General features: G+C 40.4%; 1 protein-coding gene across 1 annotated transcript; it reads left to right on the plus strand.

Annotated features, from left to right (window-relative positions):
• Nucleotides 1-2660: 2660 nt before the first annotated feature.
• On the plus strand, nucleotides 2661-11218 carry LOC145446925 (uncharacterized). Its single transcript, XM_080325299.1, has 8 exons — nucleotides 2661-3044; nucleotides 4632-4931; nucleotides 6974-7140; nucleotides 7209-7356; nucleotides 7423-7568; nucleotides 8662-8869; nucleotides 10203-10305; nucleotides 10915-11218. The coding sequence occupies exons 1-8, from the start codon at nucleotides 2831-2833 to the stop codon at nucleotides 11051-11053; spliced, it is 1425 nt and encodes a 474-aa protein (XP_080181425.1). The 5' UTR covers nucleotides 2661-2830; the 3' UTR covers nucleotides 11054-11218.
• The last annotated feature ends 6240 nt before the right edge of the window (nucleotides 11219-17458 follow it).

The raw sequence follows: 17458 nt of genomic DNA on the forward strand, positions 1-17458 counted from the left end.
TATGAGTAGAATATTTCCGTTCTTAGTACTAATGAAACCTGATTAAGACGAAAATGGCACTGTCCGGATTCAGTGATAAGACCGTGATATTTCACCGAAATTTTGCGAGACGTGAATTGTACCAATTATCAAGCTTGCATGAGCTACTGGCCCAGCTCGAATACCCGATTTTGACGGAGAAGCATAAATCAATCATCTTAAAAAAATGCACAAGGATATGGTGGTTTGATTCCGGGATATATTCCCATTAGAAATTCCTTACCGGATTATCAATACATTCTGTGAAGTTTCCGAGCATGAAATGAATGGAGAGCTGATTACTTTGTAGTGGAGGTAAAACAATTTTGAGTTCAAACTGAAGTTCAATATCTCGAATCTATCGTCCTGGATACATAATTAAATCAAATAAAAATACTCTCACTGGAGTCGGGTTGTCTTTTTTGTCGTTGCTCTTTCCCGCTCATATTTGATAGATCGTGTCTTCAGAACCACGACAAGGTTTCTGACTCACAGCAGATACCGACTTGATAGCACGGGACGTGGAGACTGGAGATTTCAGAATGAGATTGCTCTTATCCAGAGGTGGTCAGTAACGAAGTACTTCTACTTTTTGGAAGTACTCAAGTAGTTTTCCTCTACTTCTGGTACTTACTCAAGTAGATATGATTTTCTCTACTTCTACTTCTACTTCGTAATATTTTGTGATCTACTTACTTACTTTTCGCTATTTTCAGTTTGTCGTTTGTAGTTTAATCCCTCAATACGAAAGATAGCCTGAGGAATTTCGGGGCTGTTTTAACGGAGTACCAACATTTAATATTCATAAAAGTCCAGTAAAGACCAGAAATTTTTTTGCGCTTCGCGCACAGGAGACAATTATGTTTTCACGAAAGTATCAGTGATATAATTTAGGAACCGGATTGCTTGGTTCCTCTCACACCACATTGTCGCCCATATCAAATATTTCATCACAGTAAATATGGCTCACCATAACCTTTGAAACTACCGTTTCGCAATCTAGCAATTACCTCTCATATCGTAATCTAGTAGCCCATGACGTGTCCTGCTAATCTGGAAGATCGGGCTTTCTTAACGTTACACCTGTTTTAGCAGATCACCTTTGAAGCTTTATGGACAAAAGTTATGAACAATATTTTCATCTTTTTAGAAGTGGTATTTGTATATCAATTTCAATTCCGATTATCATACATTGAGTTCTAATTACTTTCAGTTATTTCGTCTGCAGAACATACATGTTGAAGTATAAAAGCAAGTGCAGCAATGTGTCTATTTTCCGAAAATAAAGGTACACTAAATATAATTTTTACGATCTACATTATTTGTTATTAACGTATACTAATCGCGCAAAGTGTTGAGACCGTATCCGATACAACTTCTCCGTATTGCTCTTCGCCTAAACTGGGGGCCTTATCATATCAGGCAGGGCACCATGCCATGATATTCTCTAAAACTGGGTCTTTTAGTAAACAAACGGTTAGTATTGCATTTTCATATCAATAGCATAATTTGCATCCCATGATGCGGACAAATGCTTATTCTGTCGAAAATTGATACATCCTGGGATGCATCAATATGAATCAGGCTCTCTGCACCTTCCGCATAGCACAGTCCATGCGAACGAGTTAAGACTGTTTCCAAAACTACTTACTTACTTGAGTATATTTAAAGTCAGTCAATTCTACTTCTATATCAAGTAGTTTTAGGTGGCTTATGGAAGAAGTACTTCTACTCGTACTTGAGTAGATTTTTTCGTCGCTACTTCCACTTCTACTTAAGTAGCTTTCTTGACTACTTTGACCACTTCTGCTCTTATCTAGGGTTACCATACGTCCCCCTTTGGGAGGATTTGTCCTCCTTTTTCAGGTTTTTGAAAATGTCCTCCGAGAACGCCTAAATGTCTTCCTTTTTGACAATTCGTTCTCCTTTACTGCTTTTACAGCTAAGATAATGGACAGATTCGTGTGAAAACGGGCATAAATGACGCTAAATATAGCAAAGACGGAAGCTCGAGTGGGAAATTCGTGGTTCGATCGAAACTTCTTTTAAAGTGATCAAATTTCACAGCAAAAAATAGCGATTATCGGATGTTTTCAGTCTTGATCAACGAACTTTTCTGATTTAGTCAAAGTGTCCTCCTTTACCGATTCCAAAATATGGTAACCTTATCTTATCAAAACTCCAACCCAATATGACGAGGATGATGATGATAATAATAATAATACATCAGCTTGAGCTGTAATAATTGCAAAACAGCATGTATTTGATTTAAGCGTGGTGAGCGGGTCGGGGGCGCTGGAACTTTATTCGTTGTCCAGGGGGCGGTGGCTCAAAATAATATGGGAGACACTGCTCGAGCCGATTAAACGTCAATCATTTCACAGGATATGAATCCCAAAGAACTTGCGAATATATTGACAAGGTGCCCTCGAGGTTTTGCTTACGCGTCGCGTATAGGGCCATCACTGCATATGAAGGATTACGACGTAGCGTACAATGAACACTTTCTACGCAATAACATTCCGAATACAGCATCACATATATACATATATAATGTAATGCTTACAGATCACTATAATATATTACAGTCATTGATCGTGATTTTAAAGGTTTAGCAATAACTGCTTTAAGCAACGTCGTGACGCTGATAATAAAAATCACCACATCATCTTCAGACATTATGCCATGACTCAATGCCATAGTAGCAATCGGATGCCATTCCCCAGTCTCACAATTAAGTCAACCGATTTTAGAGTTATTGAAATGTCTTTCAAAATCATCAACACTGAGGAGCTGCGATCGGGCCGTTGACATGCGTGTAAAAGTCGCTATTGCTGTCCTGGCACTGGTTTTATTGGAAGGTGTGGAATGTCAGCAAAAAAGTAAACGTAACAGGGATAACGTAAGATATGTGCGCGGTGAGAAAATCAACGACACCGGAAAAGCGGGCATCTTCCCGATTCGTGAGTCAGACGGAACCCATCAGGGGAAATCATTGTCAAGGTCCAACGAAGACGCGTTGAAAGGTATGCAACACATGTTTTGGACTGGCAGGGATTTCTATTGGCATTCGATAGTAAGTCCTATCCGTAGCGTAGCGAGCTCGTAAGTTAGGAGTCGGTATACATTGTTATCAAGTACAAGTGTAAAAAATCCACCATGTTTGCGATAAAACTGTTTTGTCGTGAATTCGCGACTATATGTGCAAATGGGACGAGTCTTTCCAGAAGCCGTCTCTTCACCTCACAAAGTTAGAAGTTAGTGCATGAATTTCATCCGCGATGTTACTTCATATTCTGTATGGAATAACTTGAACTCAATCTGATTCTGGTGATGTTGAGGACCTATCTATATCGATCGACATTAACTTGATAAGCTAAAACACAAGATCGCCATAATGTGCTAATCGTGGCACTTCTATTACTAGGACTAGTCCATTTCAATCATGCATACATACTAGGGATGGTGTGAACGTGAGATTCACGTTCGCGTTCTGCGTGTGAATCTCGGAGATTTAGAGGTTCACGTTCACAAACGAACCTTGGTAGGTTCTGCACTGTGAACCTTTTTTCATATACTACCATTTTCACGTAATTATAACATCTTTGGTTGAAATTCCTTGCATTTCAACTTCGCACCACTCTGGCATGGCGCTGGCAGCATAAAAAAATCAACACCAAGAGCGAAATACACTACATGTATAGTTAGTCGGCGAATGATGCTTATTCAACCTATCAATGAAAATCTAACAGGTGTACGGGGGTCAATCTTGATTTCATTTGTTTATTGTATCATGAAAACCAAATCCGTGCCATTGGGGTGTTGGCAAATGCTGTATAACTTGTTAATGGTGTAATATCGGTAGCAAGCATAGAAACCCGTTTTACACTCTGCTCAATGTCACGGTAGTAATACTCAGACGGCGAATACATTGCCCGGTCTGGCCTAGACCGTAAAGGCTTAAGTTTATATCCCCTTGCAAGCAATGTTCCCTCTAATTTTTGACGAGTCTGCGCGCACCCACCAACTCACTGCGCGCTCCCTTGGACAACAGTGCGTAACGACTAAAAAAAGGCATCACTTCGTATTTTTTGTGCACAGCTTAGAGAGAACATTGCTTGCAAGTCCTCGACGAAAAGCAAAGCGAGGGATAATATTGATTTTATGGGATTAATATATCATTTGATTGCCCCAGTATAGATACATTTGGCGACGATTGACGGCGTACTTCAGCAAGTGGTATTATATTGCCCGAGTTGTCGCTAGGTATCGTGTACACTGTACATTAATATCGGCTATCATTTCACTGAAATGTAGGGATGGAATTAGAAATATGACCTAACGTGACGTCATGAGGTTCACGTTCACAAAGAACCTTTCTAATAGGTTCGCGTTCACACGAACCTGAACCTTTCAGAGGTTCACACCATCCCTAATACATACATTGCAATTCTGTCAGAAAAACCATCGGTGTCTTTTAGTGCTTGTCCACTTAATTCTTTTAAAGAATGACTTCCCGCGAACATGCATTCAATTGACAGAATACCAACTTGCAACACGACCAATTCATCCGCGGAAATCATAACTTATACCAATTATGATTTTTGTGACAGCATCAATCAACAGATCAGACAATCCACGAAGTCCTTCATCCAACCCATACTTGTGCGACCACGTCAACCGCACTCAACTTTATACGCTATGCGGATATCCAATGTTCTACCGCAAGCAAGGTTGCGCGGCGATTTACTGCGACAAATTACCCTTGAAATATTGCGAAAACGAAGAGGGAATGATAACGTTTGGCACGTTGACGTTTCTAATCGGCTTCGTCATTGTCATTAGTAATCTTCTATTGCCGTACGCTTTGATACGAAGGAGAGAAATGAGGACAAATCCAAACTACATAAAAGGTAGGTGCTGTTTTCTTTCGTATTTATACAGACATTGTCGTGAAATAGCGTTTTCCTCGCACGACTCTGTTAGGCTGCATGATCATGCCCGTTACCAGAATTTTTCAATTTGATTCCAAATAACATGAGGTGCGATATCAATTTTTTTCTTTCAATTTCTCTTTTCACATTATTATCGCCATCAAATTTGCAAAAGCTATTGTTGTCAAACTGTACACGCTGGCGTCGATATCATTAAAATACACAACAATCCGTGGTTGTATTATTTTTATCGGGGCTAGGCACACGATGTACAATGCGATGCAATGAACAAACAGGTGGATGTCGAAACGACCAAGCAAGGTTTTCGGTCTGATGCCCGATGCAACAGTGTTCGGTCTTGATCTAATGGCTTTCTTTCCTTTTATAGGCTTTACCCATGCACTTTCATTGGCTTTTTTGTTTGTCCTTCGCCTTGTTTTGCCTGGAATTTTTGTAAAGATGTCGTAAGAACAGCTACCTAAATGGGGTACTGGGAGGAGTCCAGACACACCTCCATTTCGAAGCGTAGCAACGTGCGGTTGTCACATGGTGCAGAGACTCTTACCAGGGTCTCCTGCGTTGGTGGTGGTGGATTTACCGACCACGCCAATGCCCCACATTTGTACATCTATGCAATTTTGTGCGACAAGCATTCAACAGTTACTTGCACGCAACATCCCTGTTATTATTAGGTCTTTTAACAGTGAATCCCAACTGCAGCTCTCGGAGTCGCATGCGGCTCCAAAGTACCCTTCTTGCGGCTCTGATTGACCTCTAAATATGCCACATAGATATAATAGACGACAGTTGTTGTTTGTTTCTATGAATAGTTACAGTCAATTTCTGTATATTAATGCGAAAATGGGGTATAATGGTTACATCTAAAGCCGTCCAAGGCCGCTTCTAAAAACCGAGAAAGAGAATTCTTGCAGACTACCGTCAAGAGCATGGATAAATAGTTAATACACGTCAAGCAAGGACATATCTCGGAGTTCTGCTAGTCATACCCTGTATATGTCGTCTATAGACTACTCTTGTCGCTTCGACATCTTCCTGTCTTTTCATTGTATCGCATTTTTTGTGGTGTATTGAACTGATAAAATTGCTAATAAACTAATGATGATGATGATGATGTGAAGAGAAAATTTCGACAGTTTTACTAACATTAAAATAAGGGTAATAGTCAACTGTAAATTGCAATAAGTATAATATCCCGCAAATTTGTGCATTGAGTGCTGGAATATACGAAGAGCTATCACATAACGACATTATAATATGTTGTAATAATCGTATGCATTTTCAGTTTATTTCAATGCGTAGCACTCGCCAATCTGCGTCTACCAATGCTAAAATAACCGATATAGAATCTATAGAAGTCTATGGACTGTGCATGCTTTTGAATTAGCTGGATGTTGAGATCCAGAGGTAGGCTAGCTACCTTCAAATTTTCGTTATAAAGATGCCTACTCGAATGGCTTCATGCGGCTCCATACGTAGTCTGAAGTTTGAAAGGCGGTTATCGCATCCAAAAAGGTTGGGAACCACTGCCTTATATCATTTCGGTGGTAGAGTGAAATTTCTAAGGTTTTTGGTGAAGTCCACAAACACTGTTTTTCCTGTTGTGTAAGACGGTTATGCAACCAGATTCATGCGCTGAGTAACGACACGGTGGGTTTCGTCGGCTACATGACTGAATAGAACGTTCATATAGGATCACGTCGTTTTAGCATCAATAATTCAATTCGTATTACTGTATTGTTTGTTATGTTATTTGACTAACTATGCTATTAACAGTTTTCCAGGTACAAGTAACTAGTTATCTCATGACGAAATTTAAAATGGAAAAATGAATGGATTATGTATGTTGTATCAAGCAGCGTTTGCACCGTGTATCACTTGAAGGGTATGAACAGTGTGCGAACTATATACATAATAGTGATTATACAATCCTCAAATTATAAAATGTGTCTTCATTTGCTACATCGCAGGTGTAGTTTTGTACTATACGATATTTGTTTTAGTTTCTCTATCGATCGCCGACATCCTGTGCGGAATAGTCCTGATGATATCCATAATTCCCAATATAATAACGATGCGGAACTCCACAGAGATGGAGATTGTGGAATCCTCCGACGAAGAAAGTCTCTTTTCGACAATTAGTGGCGCTCTGCTTGCGCTATCACTTGAGGTGACATTGACACATGCCAAACATTGGCAAGAGAGACTCCAACCGTGACACGTTTGTTCATTTTACAGGCCTCTCTGCTACATCTGGTATTACTTTCAGTGGAGAGGTACCTCGCGTTGCGGTGGGCCTTACAGCAACGCGGTCTTGATCGAAGAAAGATTCTAATGCTGATTATCATCGTTTGGTGCATTTCCGCGTTTGTTGCGCTAACCGGCGGTATGTGCCACTACCAGCTGACTTCGTATATATCGATTGTTAATTATTGACATTTGGTGTTTGCAGTGATATTTCCTCGCGTTTTCAGCTATAAGATGCTGCCTGTCTTGCTCGTGTCCATTCCAACTGCGTTGCAGAAGGATGGCGAGACGGTATCAGACGGACTCCTCATATACGCCGTTACAACAGTTCTTCTGCCATACGTGTTGATGGTCAGTATAGAAAAGTGATTGTATCATATAATGTATGCAGATCATTTATAACTCGATAAATGAAAACAAAAGTACGGGTAAATAAGTTTATGACAAAAAAAATTTTAAAGCTCCTAATTTCTGTTATTGAAACCTATTTGATCCGTCTCAGATGATAAAATGCTGATCTATCTTAATCAATTAGTTCAGTGGCACATAATCTTATGGAGGGAACCGAACCCCCAATCACCATACACGCTTCATAGTGTCCTGAATAGTGTGGACACAGCTAGGTTGAACTGCTCACTGCATTTGGGTAACGTCACACTTTCCATTTGGCCAAAGGAAATTTTACGGTCATTTTAGGCCTGTTTGCCGAGCGCTAAATTTGATAAAACGGGTATTAATGAAAAGCTGCTGTTATACTGATTACGAAAATATTAAGTTTATTCTGCTCATGGTCCTGGAACCCTCTACAAACAGCCTCGAATTTTATATTGTGATGGAGTGTGCATTGTGACGCAACAATGTTGTCTGCGGTTCTTGCTCCTCGTATGTAATCTCGTTTTGCCCTACAGCCGAACCACAGCGGTTCAATATGTCATGCTAACTCATCAATTTCAGTAGTGAGGTATATGCTTCAGTTCTCTATAAATGCCCCTTATTTCCTTAACATATTTAGCATTTATTGCTGTATGAAGATATTGTTTACTTGAGAGTATTGCTTAAATAAATCTTTCCTTTTGATAGTACAAGCATTCTTTCAATTATTGAGCATTGCATCACAGGTCGTCTCCCGCGGGCCGTATGTTTGACATGCCTAAACAATTATGTGAAACTATAGAAAGCCTGTAGCACGAAATAATTTCCGCGATTCTCAGACATCTAAGCATAAATCCCGGACGCCTATAGTAACCCAAAAGTCCCGGACATGTTCATTTGATTACGGCGTATATGGTTGTTATTTTAGGGTGACAGTAGCCTACTTAAATCTTTACTACCACAATACTCTGCTCTCTCTCTCTCTCTCTCTGCATAATGTAGCTATTCGACGTACTCTAATCCTATTTAAAATAGATGATTTGCGTTTTCTTGACTACACTCCTTCTCTCAGGTTACAGTATGTGCTCTTACATGGTTTGCGGTTAGATCAAGACGCATGAAAACCAATAACCTTCGAGGCGATATGTGGGTACGGCGTGACCAACCGAAAGGAATACTGGAGAAACTGCGTTGGCTCATGAAAATAACTGAACAAAGCCCGGAAGTGATTGTGTTCAAGTCACTGTTATTCATGATTGCTGCCTTCAGCATTACCATACGTAAGGAATTATAGCGTATGAAGTAAATATTACTTTCTATTGTATATTGACCTCTGTAAAATCATGCAGAAGAGGGTATATAACAGGGTGACCAGACCTGCTCCATAGTCGCATATAAAAAGCGCCACAACACAAACGCTCAAAAATACGAATTTATTACGTCACAGTGAAATATAGGCTCTGCATGAAGTTTTGCGATGAGCCGATGATACGGTGCGACCCCACCTGGGCTGCAGGGTGTTTTAAGACAGGCTGATATGGCGGCAAAACATTAACATTGTGGAGCACTTCCTTCTAGTGCTGCTGAGCATTTAAGGAAGATTTCAGCTCGGTAATCATATTACTCCGTAAATCTGTCTTCGTCGGGAAAGTCATTTCAAGTTTCTAGCTTTGTAATTATATAACGAATCTTGACAGATGAAGCATAGTGGCTTACGTCCACAATCACCGAATGCAAACTCGTCCTCCCATGCTGCTTCAAAAGTTATATTTTACTCCTTATACTTACTTTTCTTGTAATTAACTCTCAATGACATTCTCTTGGCCAAACTCGGCAGTTGTTGCTATATCCTTTACAATACAAATCGAAGAGCCGTATTCACTATTGTTAGTTCGGAAATTATCGTGACCTGCGCTTCCGTGATTAGTTTATCAGTTTCATGGTTGAACGCAATGATTTATATATTGATTGATGACCATTGGCCATACACCGTTGTTGAGGGTGGAACGTTTGTGAGAACTCGATTCGGGAGTTCAATTGTCAAGTTCTAACCGTGTGGTGTCACCTTCCCCTCAATTGTACGAACGTAAACGATAAGGAAAGAAACTACACGAAAACAATACGCATATTCTTAAAACGTAATAGAATGAATCAATTTGTAATCCAGTTAAACCTCTCTAGCAAATTGGTAAATATATTTATGACCGTGTGACCCTAAGTGATTTGATAGTGTCGGAGTGCGGTGTCTGATTCTTGGATTACGCGAATGTACACAACAATTATTATACTCTATTTGCGCGGCCTTTATATTTATTTACTTATTTCATTTTTATTTCTTCGGGAGGAGGGGGTTAATGATGTCATATTCTATGATTACTTTAATTCATCGGTTAATAATGGCTAGCCACTACATTGCGTAATACAAAACGCCCGATACTGTCGGGAAATTCAGTATTTCGCAAGATCACATGGTCGTGTGAATGCATTTTTATTGCCTCTTACACAGTTTCGCCACGTTCAGCCTAACATCAGTTTGAAAGCCATTTAAAGGCCTTCTTCTAGGATGAAAGATCGAATAAAGGATGAAGCAAACCTCTATTTTGTTTGTTTCAGTTCCACTGGTCGTAGTCGTTGTTCAATATTATATTGGGTACTACAACTGTGAATCCTACGCAGTTCCATACACCTTGTCGTTTTACGCGGGTGTTTCGAACAGGTAAGCTGCAGATAAGTAAGGAGTGTGACTTAATGTACATGCGCACTGTGCATGTGCACAGTGAGTAGTGTAATTTTACACGCATGAAATATTAGGGTAAATACGGTACTGCATCGTGACGTTACAAAATTCTATTATCCCATGCCGTCCACCAACCAATGATTCCACTATCTCCAAACAAGGTTTCCGTTGGATAATTCAATGTGTTCTTTTGTAATCTTTTCTATACACACAATATAGTCATAAAATTGTTATATAAGACAGTGATTCTTGATCGGGATTCAAATTATAATAATACCCCGGAGGATAAAGGGGATCTTTGATTAACAGATTTCTCCGGGACGTTTTGACTCAGTGCCATATGTTCATTGTATCAAATTGTATAATGTGTGTTGTGCATTGCCTTGTACATTGTGTCTTTTGGACGAGCGAAGATACGAATAAAACTGAGATTGACGAAACCCGAACCTCAGGGGAGAAGATTACGAAAATTCAGTAACTCTAGTGCCTCAACAAGTAATATGGATTATTGTTCGCCGAAAGCTCGCACATCCGATCTTCTCATCACGTTAATAGTAGCTGTTTACAGATTTACTTTTTCTTTTGTAGCTTTGTGAACGTGCTGATCTACACTTTCCGAGATAGACACTTCCGGGCGGCGATAACCTCGAGTTGCTGCTGCGGGCTGGAATCCGGGCGGAATTTCCCAACGAGCAGAGACGTCTTGCAAACTATGTCGGATCTCTAGAGCAGAACTTTACGACGGACTGCTCATGTGAATTTTTATTCAGCCCGGGGGATCCGTCTCCGCAGAGACCCAGTGTATGGATTTGTGAATAGTACGGCTATTCACCCTGTAAAAGACTGTAGAACTAGAAAACTCTGGGAACGAGGGCCTACAAGACAAAGTGGGTTAGAACTTACTCTGAGGTTCCGAGACCTCGGCAATTTATTGGTATGCATAATCTCCTGGAAAATACCATCCAATTAAATACCGGTATTGGTAGATTGATTTTGCCTCTTGATATTTTCTTGCGCAAAGTGAATTGAGAAGTGGCCCTTTCTCTGAATCGCATAAATCGCATTCTTTAGTTGCAATCTGAACGGAATGAATGAATAAATGAATGAACCAAACTTGAAACTGGGAAACGTATGAGCTATAAGTCCTGTGTTGAGAATGCAGCAATTCACTTCGAGGTATAATTTAGAGACTGAAATTAGAATATCGTTGTTTGCGATTGCGCATGTTATTTGTTTTCTATTTGATGTTTTTAGAGGAATCAGTTTTCAATTCAACTGTCCTTATTTCTAGTTGGCTTTATCATTCTAATTGTCTCATTTATTCCTGATTATTTGATTACTGTTCCATCATTCTGATTGTCTGTCTTTAATCCTGATTATTTGATTACTGTTCTAATTTCCTATTCGCTTGCCTATATATTTTCCTTGTTGCTGTTGCATCCTTCTCCATTCCATCGAGCAACGGACGAGCAAGCACTATTACGAATCTCTCTCGATTACGCATCTTCATTCTTCATGTTTCAACCAAAGCCTTGTTCAATTCGAGTGCTTGGTTGTGTAAGATTGAATACAAGACTGATACGTAAGGTTTGCCTAGTCCACGGTAGCAGATTTTAGTGCAGCAGACAGGATCCGACGCCTGCTAAATCGGCACTCATGTCATCGGAGTGTCGCGTCGAAACAGTTCGTAATAGTGCTTGCTCGTCCGTTGCTCGATGGAATGGAGAGCGAGACAACGGTAACGAGGGCTATTTATACACTAGGGAAAAGATAATTAAAGAGTAATCAAACAATCAAATCACTAAAAATCGTACAAATCACTAAAATCGTAAATTTACAATGATTGGAAAAACCGAATACAAATAAGGACAGTTACATCAGCGAGAACTGATTCCTCTAAAAATGTACTCAAATATCAGACTACCAAATAACATGCGCAATCGCAAACACTCCCCCATTTGACTGAACCCAGTCAACAGAATTGCATCAATAAGTAAAACGATCGGAGGAGTCAGTACTCAGATGCGTACACAAATATGTGACCGCACAGGTCCGACGACTGTACAATACAGATATTAATTCGACAATGGCACGATCCCTTGTGGTCACGTAACAACTTCTGAGAACCATGGATTTCGAGTCGAGAGCGCAAATCAAAGGGTAACTAATAATTATATCACGTCCAGTCAACGTTGGCACAGAATAGTTCGATGGATCAGCCGATTAAAGCCATATCAGGATAAGTGACTCGGTCCGAGATCGACTAAATTTGGTCTGAAGGGGCGAACTGATGATTCCATTCCCGACTAATGTTACAGTTACATTTCAATACACTGAGGTTAAATGTCAAATGTCCATCGTATTAGAAGCTATACAACCTTCGATCCCACCGACGTTCAATAAATCACTTCTGAATGGTAGACAGGCGTTCAGCAACTCTACTAGTGATGAGAACCAATCACTTTCAAATTGTAGAGAGGCGTTCGGCAAACTCCATACTAGTGATACTAATAAATCACCGGCAATCGTACGGAGGCGTCCAGCAACTCTACAAGTGACGAGAATAAACCACCTTAAAATGGTAGAGAAGCGTCCAGCAGATCTGCAAGTGCTTTGAACGTTGTAAGACGAAGAATAGTACGTGGCTCCAAGGCGAACGCTTGACCAAAATGCTTGATGACGGTAATCAATGTCGGAAGAATCGTGTCACTGTCGCTAAAACTTCGTTATCATTTGAGAAGTTGAATCCATCGTCGCAATCGTGGAGGCGGCGTTGACAGCATTCAACTTTGTAACGATCATGTAACGATCTTGAATATGTCAATCAATCGAAACACGACCGTTCACCAAACGTTGGAAGACAAAAACGGATGAATCTTGACCCTCGCAACGGTAAACGTAGATTGGAGAATTGGTCACAATCGTCCATTCCGTTCATATAGGTACGAAATCATCCAACTGAATGTAACAAAAGATATAGCAGATTCGGTGCAAGCAGAGTCAACCAATCCTCGATGAGTAGCAGAGTCCTGAATACAGACTAAATGCCTGCGCCCGATTCGAGGGGAGTCTTGAAGAAATCGGCTTGAATGAGTTTTAAGGCGAAACAATTCGTAACAATGCTGGTCTGGAATCAATTCGCCATAGTGAGTCTGGAAGTAATTCGCATTAAAGCTCATTCAAGCCGGTCTCTTCAAGACTCTCTTCGAATCGGGCGCAGGCATTTAGTCTATATTCAGGACCCTGCTGCTCATCGAGGATTGGGCGACTCTCTGCTTGGCACCGAATCTGCTATATCTTTTGTTACATTCAGTTGAATGATGTCGTTTTCTATTTGTACGGAACGGACAATTGCGACCAATTTCCCAATCTACGTTTACCGTTGCGACAATCAAGATTCATTCGTTTTCGTCTTACAACGTTTGGTGAACAGTCGTTTCGATTTGACTGCCATATTCAAGATCGTTACAAAGTTGAATGCTGTCAGCCCCGCCTCCACGATTGCGACGATGAATTCATCTTCTCCAACGGCAACGAAGTTTTTGCGACAGTGACAGGATTCTTTTGACATTGATTACCGCTATCAAGCACTTGGGACAAACGTTCTCGTCGGAGCCCACGTTCTATTCTTCGTCATACAACGTTCCCTACGCTTGCAGATCTGCTGGACGCCTCTCTACCATTTTAAGGTGGTTCATTCTCGTCACTTGTAGAGTTGCTGGACGCCTCCGTACGATTGCAGGTGATTTATTAGTATCACTAGTATAGAGTTTGCTGAACGCCTCTCTACAATTTTAAAGTGATTAGTTGTCATCACTAGTAGAGTTGCTGAACGCCTGTCTACCATTCAGAATTGATTTATTGAACGTCGATATGATCGAAGATTGTACTGTATATAGCTTCTAATACGATGGACATTTGTCATTCAACTTCTTGTGTATTGAAATGTAACTGTAACAGTCGGGGATTGAATCATCTGTTAGCCCCTTCAGACCAATTCAGTCGATCTGGGATTGAGTCACTTATCCTGATGGCTTTAATCGGCTGATCCACCGAACGATATTTTTGTATCGACGTTGACTGGATGTGATTATAAGTATTACTTGCCCTTTGTTTTGCGCTTTAAAATCCCCATGGTTCTCAGAAGTTGTGACGTGACCCAAAGGAACGTGCCATTTCGAATTGACATTTGTATTGTACAGACGTCGTACCTGTGCGGTTACAGATTTGTGTACGCTTTTGAGTACTGACTCATCCGATCGTTTACATATTGAAGCGATTCTGTTGACTGGGTTCAGTCAAATGGGGGAGTGTTTGCGATTGCGCATGTTATTTGTTTTCTATTTGATGTTTTTAGAGGAATCAGTTTTCAATTCAACTGTCCTTATTTCTAGTTGGCTTTATCATTCTAATTGTCTCATTTATTCCTGATTATTTGATTACTGTTCCATCATTCTGATTGTCTGTCTTTAATCCTGATTATTTGATTACTGTTCTAATTTCCTATTCGCTTGCCTATATATTTTCCTTGTTGCTGTTGCATCCTTCTCCATTCCATCGAGCAACGGACGAGCAAGCACTATTACGAATCTCTCTCGATTACGCATCTTCATTCTTCATGTTTCAACCAAAGCCTTGTTCAATTCGAGTGCTTGGTTGTGTAAGATTGAATACAAGACTGATACGCAAGGTTTGCCTAGTCCACGGTAGCAGATTTTAGTGCAGCAGACAGGATCAGACGCCTGCTAAATCGGCACTCATGTCATCGGAGTGTCGCGTCGAAACAATCGTCATCAATTTCTATATCCCTGGTCCGCATTTGCTTTCAAGTTACGACAATGCCGAAAACTCTCTCATATACGTAGGCTATGTGTAGTTCCAAATATGAAAATAATGAATGAATATGAATATTCGTTTGCCAATGAAAAACGAAGTTTTTTGAGTATCAAATCCGAGGATGGATGGTGGGCATTTGATTTTGCAAACCGTGATAATATCCAGTCGGATTGTTGCGGACCAGGTGCGTTCGGGAATATGTTCTGGGTATCATTAGGCCTGGTTACATGATCGACTCGACTTGAACTTTAAGCCGTCTCCGGTGACGTCACGCGACATCTCCGAACTGACTCGCAAAAGTGCCCCGTTTACATGATCTTTCGCTAAGTTGTATTGTGGACGATCGACCGAGTTTTGCTGTTACCCCGGCCTTAATACAATATGTATTCGCAGTATGTCTGGTGATTGATAGTGGGCAATAAGCAAGGTACCACGAAAATGTGTTTCGTCTCACTCTGAAACGTTTCTTATCCTCGAAATTGACGAGGAGGTACTGTCGAGAAAAACGATATTGTTCATACATTCACACTTAAGTCACCCGCTTATAAACCGCATATGGCCCTTTGGTCCAAAAGGTTGCAGGCAACCTTGTGCAGAAAAAACTTCCTCGTGTAGCTAATAACTTTGATACAGCCAATACTGCAGAGACTTTATTAGAGCGCCTATGGTCGCCAAGGCGGCACGGTAGCAATGAGAAACTTAATCCTACGAGGAATTTATATTATAACGATCATAAAAGGCCGTAGAGTACTACGCCCCACCAATTAAACTCGAGAAGTGCCTATAGAAGCACTCTCACAACAGACACATATGCTACGTTCCATGAACACAATCTAAAGAAAACAGCAACCGCAAAACCAGGAAGCTCAAAATCGTGAACACTCGCACGACCACATCACATCTACAGATCACTAACCCAAAATTAAAAACAAAGCAATAATTCCTAGACCAGTGGTTCTCCGCCTTTTTGGGAACCAGTGAAACAGTCTCTATGAAGTGAAGCAATCCGTCATGTCTTCAAACTTCCCATGTCGATGCACAGCACAGCCGCTTCTTTAATCGGTTCACGCGAGGTTCAGGCGACCATAATGCATGCCACAGTCAAATTCCGACCCATTTTCACACACCGGTAGGCCTACATCCCGAAATTCTCCTGAACTGTAGTCTGAAAAGTAGAAAGAGAAGTAACGTTTACAACGTGCTCGCAATTGTAAGAGACCATCTTATATACCTGATGACTCGCGATACAACAACTGCTGCAGACACTTTATTAAAGCCTCGCGATAAGACCAAAGAATAGGTTAACAACAAGGGAATTATTCACGAATATATCACTACTATTCACAGTGTTTGACTTATATTCTCGGCACATCCAAAATACTTCGCAACCGAATCGCGTTGCGAACTGATACAGTTGCCGTCGATATGTGTAGTGTGGACTGGGCTGACAGGTCGTCACGTACTTATTCATCGTCGGTTGTCTGGTCTTTAGGGGTATGATTCTCACTTTGGGGGTGAAAGGTCCTGGGTTCAAATCCCGGACGAGCCCTTTATGAAATTCTTCGATTCCAAAATCTAACTCATTAGGCCTGCTATCCCTAAGATCTTTATCTTGATCCAAATTATCGATCATAGAGAAGTTTCAAGTAACACTGGATAAGCTGAATCAGGCATTGAACCTATTGCTGATAGTAAATGTAATGCTTAGTTTTCTTTCCATCTCCAGCAGTTTGCATCAAATACGTGTCTGAAATATCTTCGGCTGATTGCATCCTAAAACCAAAAATGGGTGAAAGCATCGTCCGAGATCGATACCAGGACCTTTTTATCTTAGTAATTAAATTGATCCCTTGGCTATATAACTTTTTATATGATGAAAGTGTGGATTTCTATGTGGTATGGAAAAGTAATATGGCGAAATTCGTGAAAATTTGAATATTTTGGGCATATGTCGTAGCGCAAAAACTTGACGCGATAAAACAAAACCAGCGGAATTTTTGGAATCAGCACGCTCAAATTAGCCTAAATCAAATACAAAATAAAAGTCAACACATTTTTCGTTCCAACTTGTTGCCCAGTGTTATCTTTACCATCATCATGAATACATGTTTTCACTATATCTGGAATATGAAAGTTGATTTGAAGAATCTCGACTGCCTATCCATTTATGTACTGTAGGCATTCGTGGAAAATATTGAAATTATGGATTTTTCAACTTCAGCATTATTTTAGCTCAGTAGTAATGGTGCCAAAAGACCTAATTGAACCCAACACGGGTCAAGGAGGATTTACAGTA

The sequence above is a fragment of the Botryllus schlosseri genome, chromosome 9 (genome assembly GCF_051294905.1).
Source record: "Botryllus schlosseri isolate E-star chromosome 9, Bs_hap1, whole genome shotgun sequence".
Classification (NCBI taxonomy): Eukaryota; Metazoa; Chordata; class Ascidiacea; order Stolidobranchia; family Styelidae; genus Botryllus; species Botryllus schlosseri.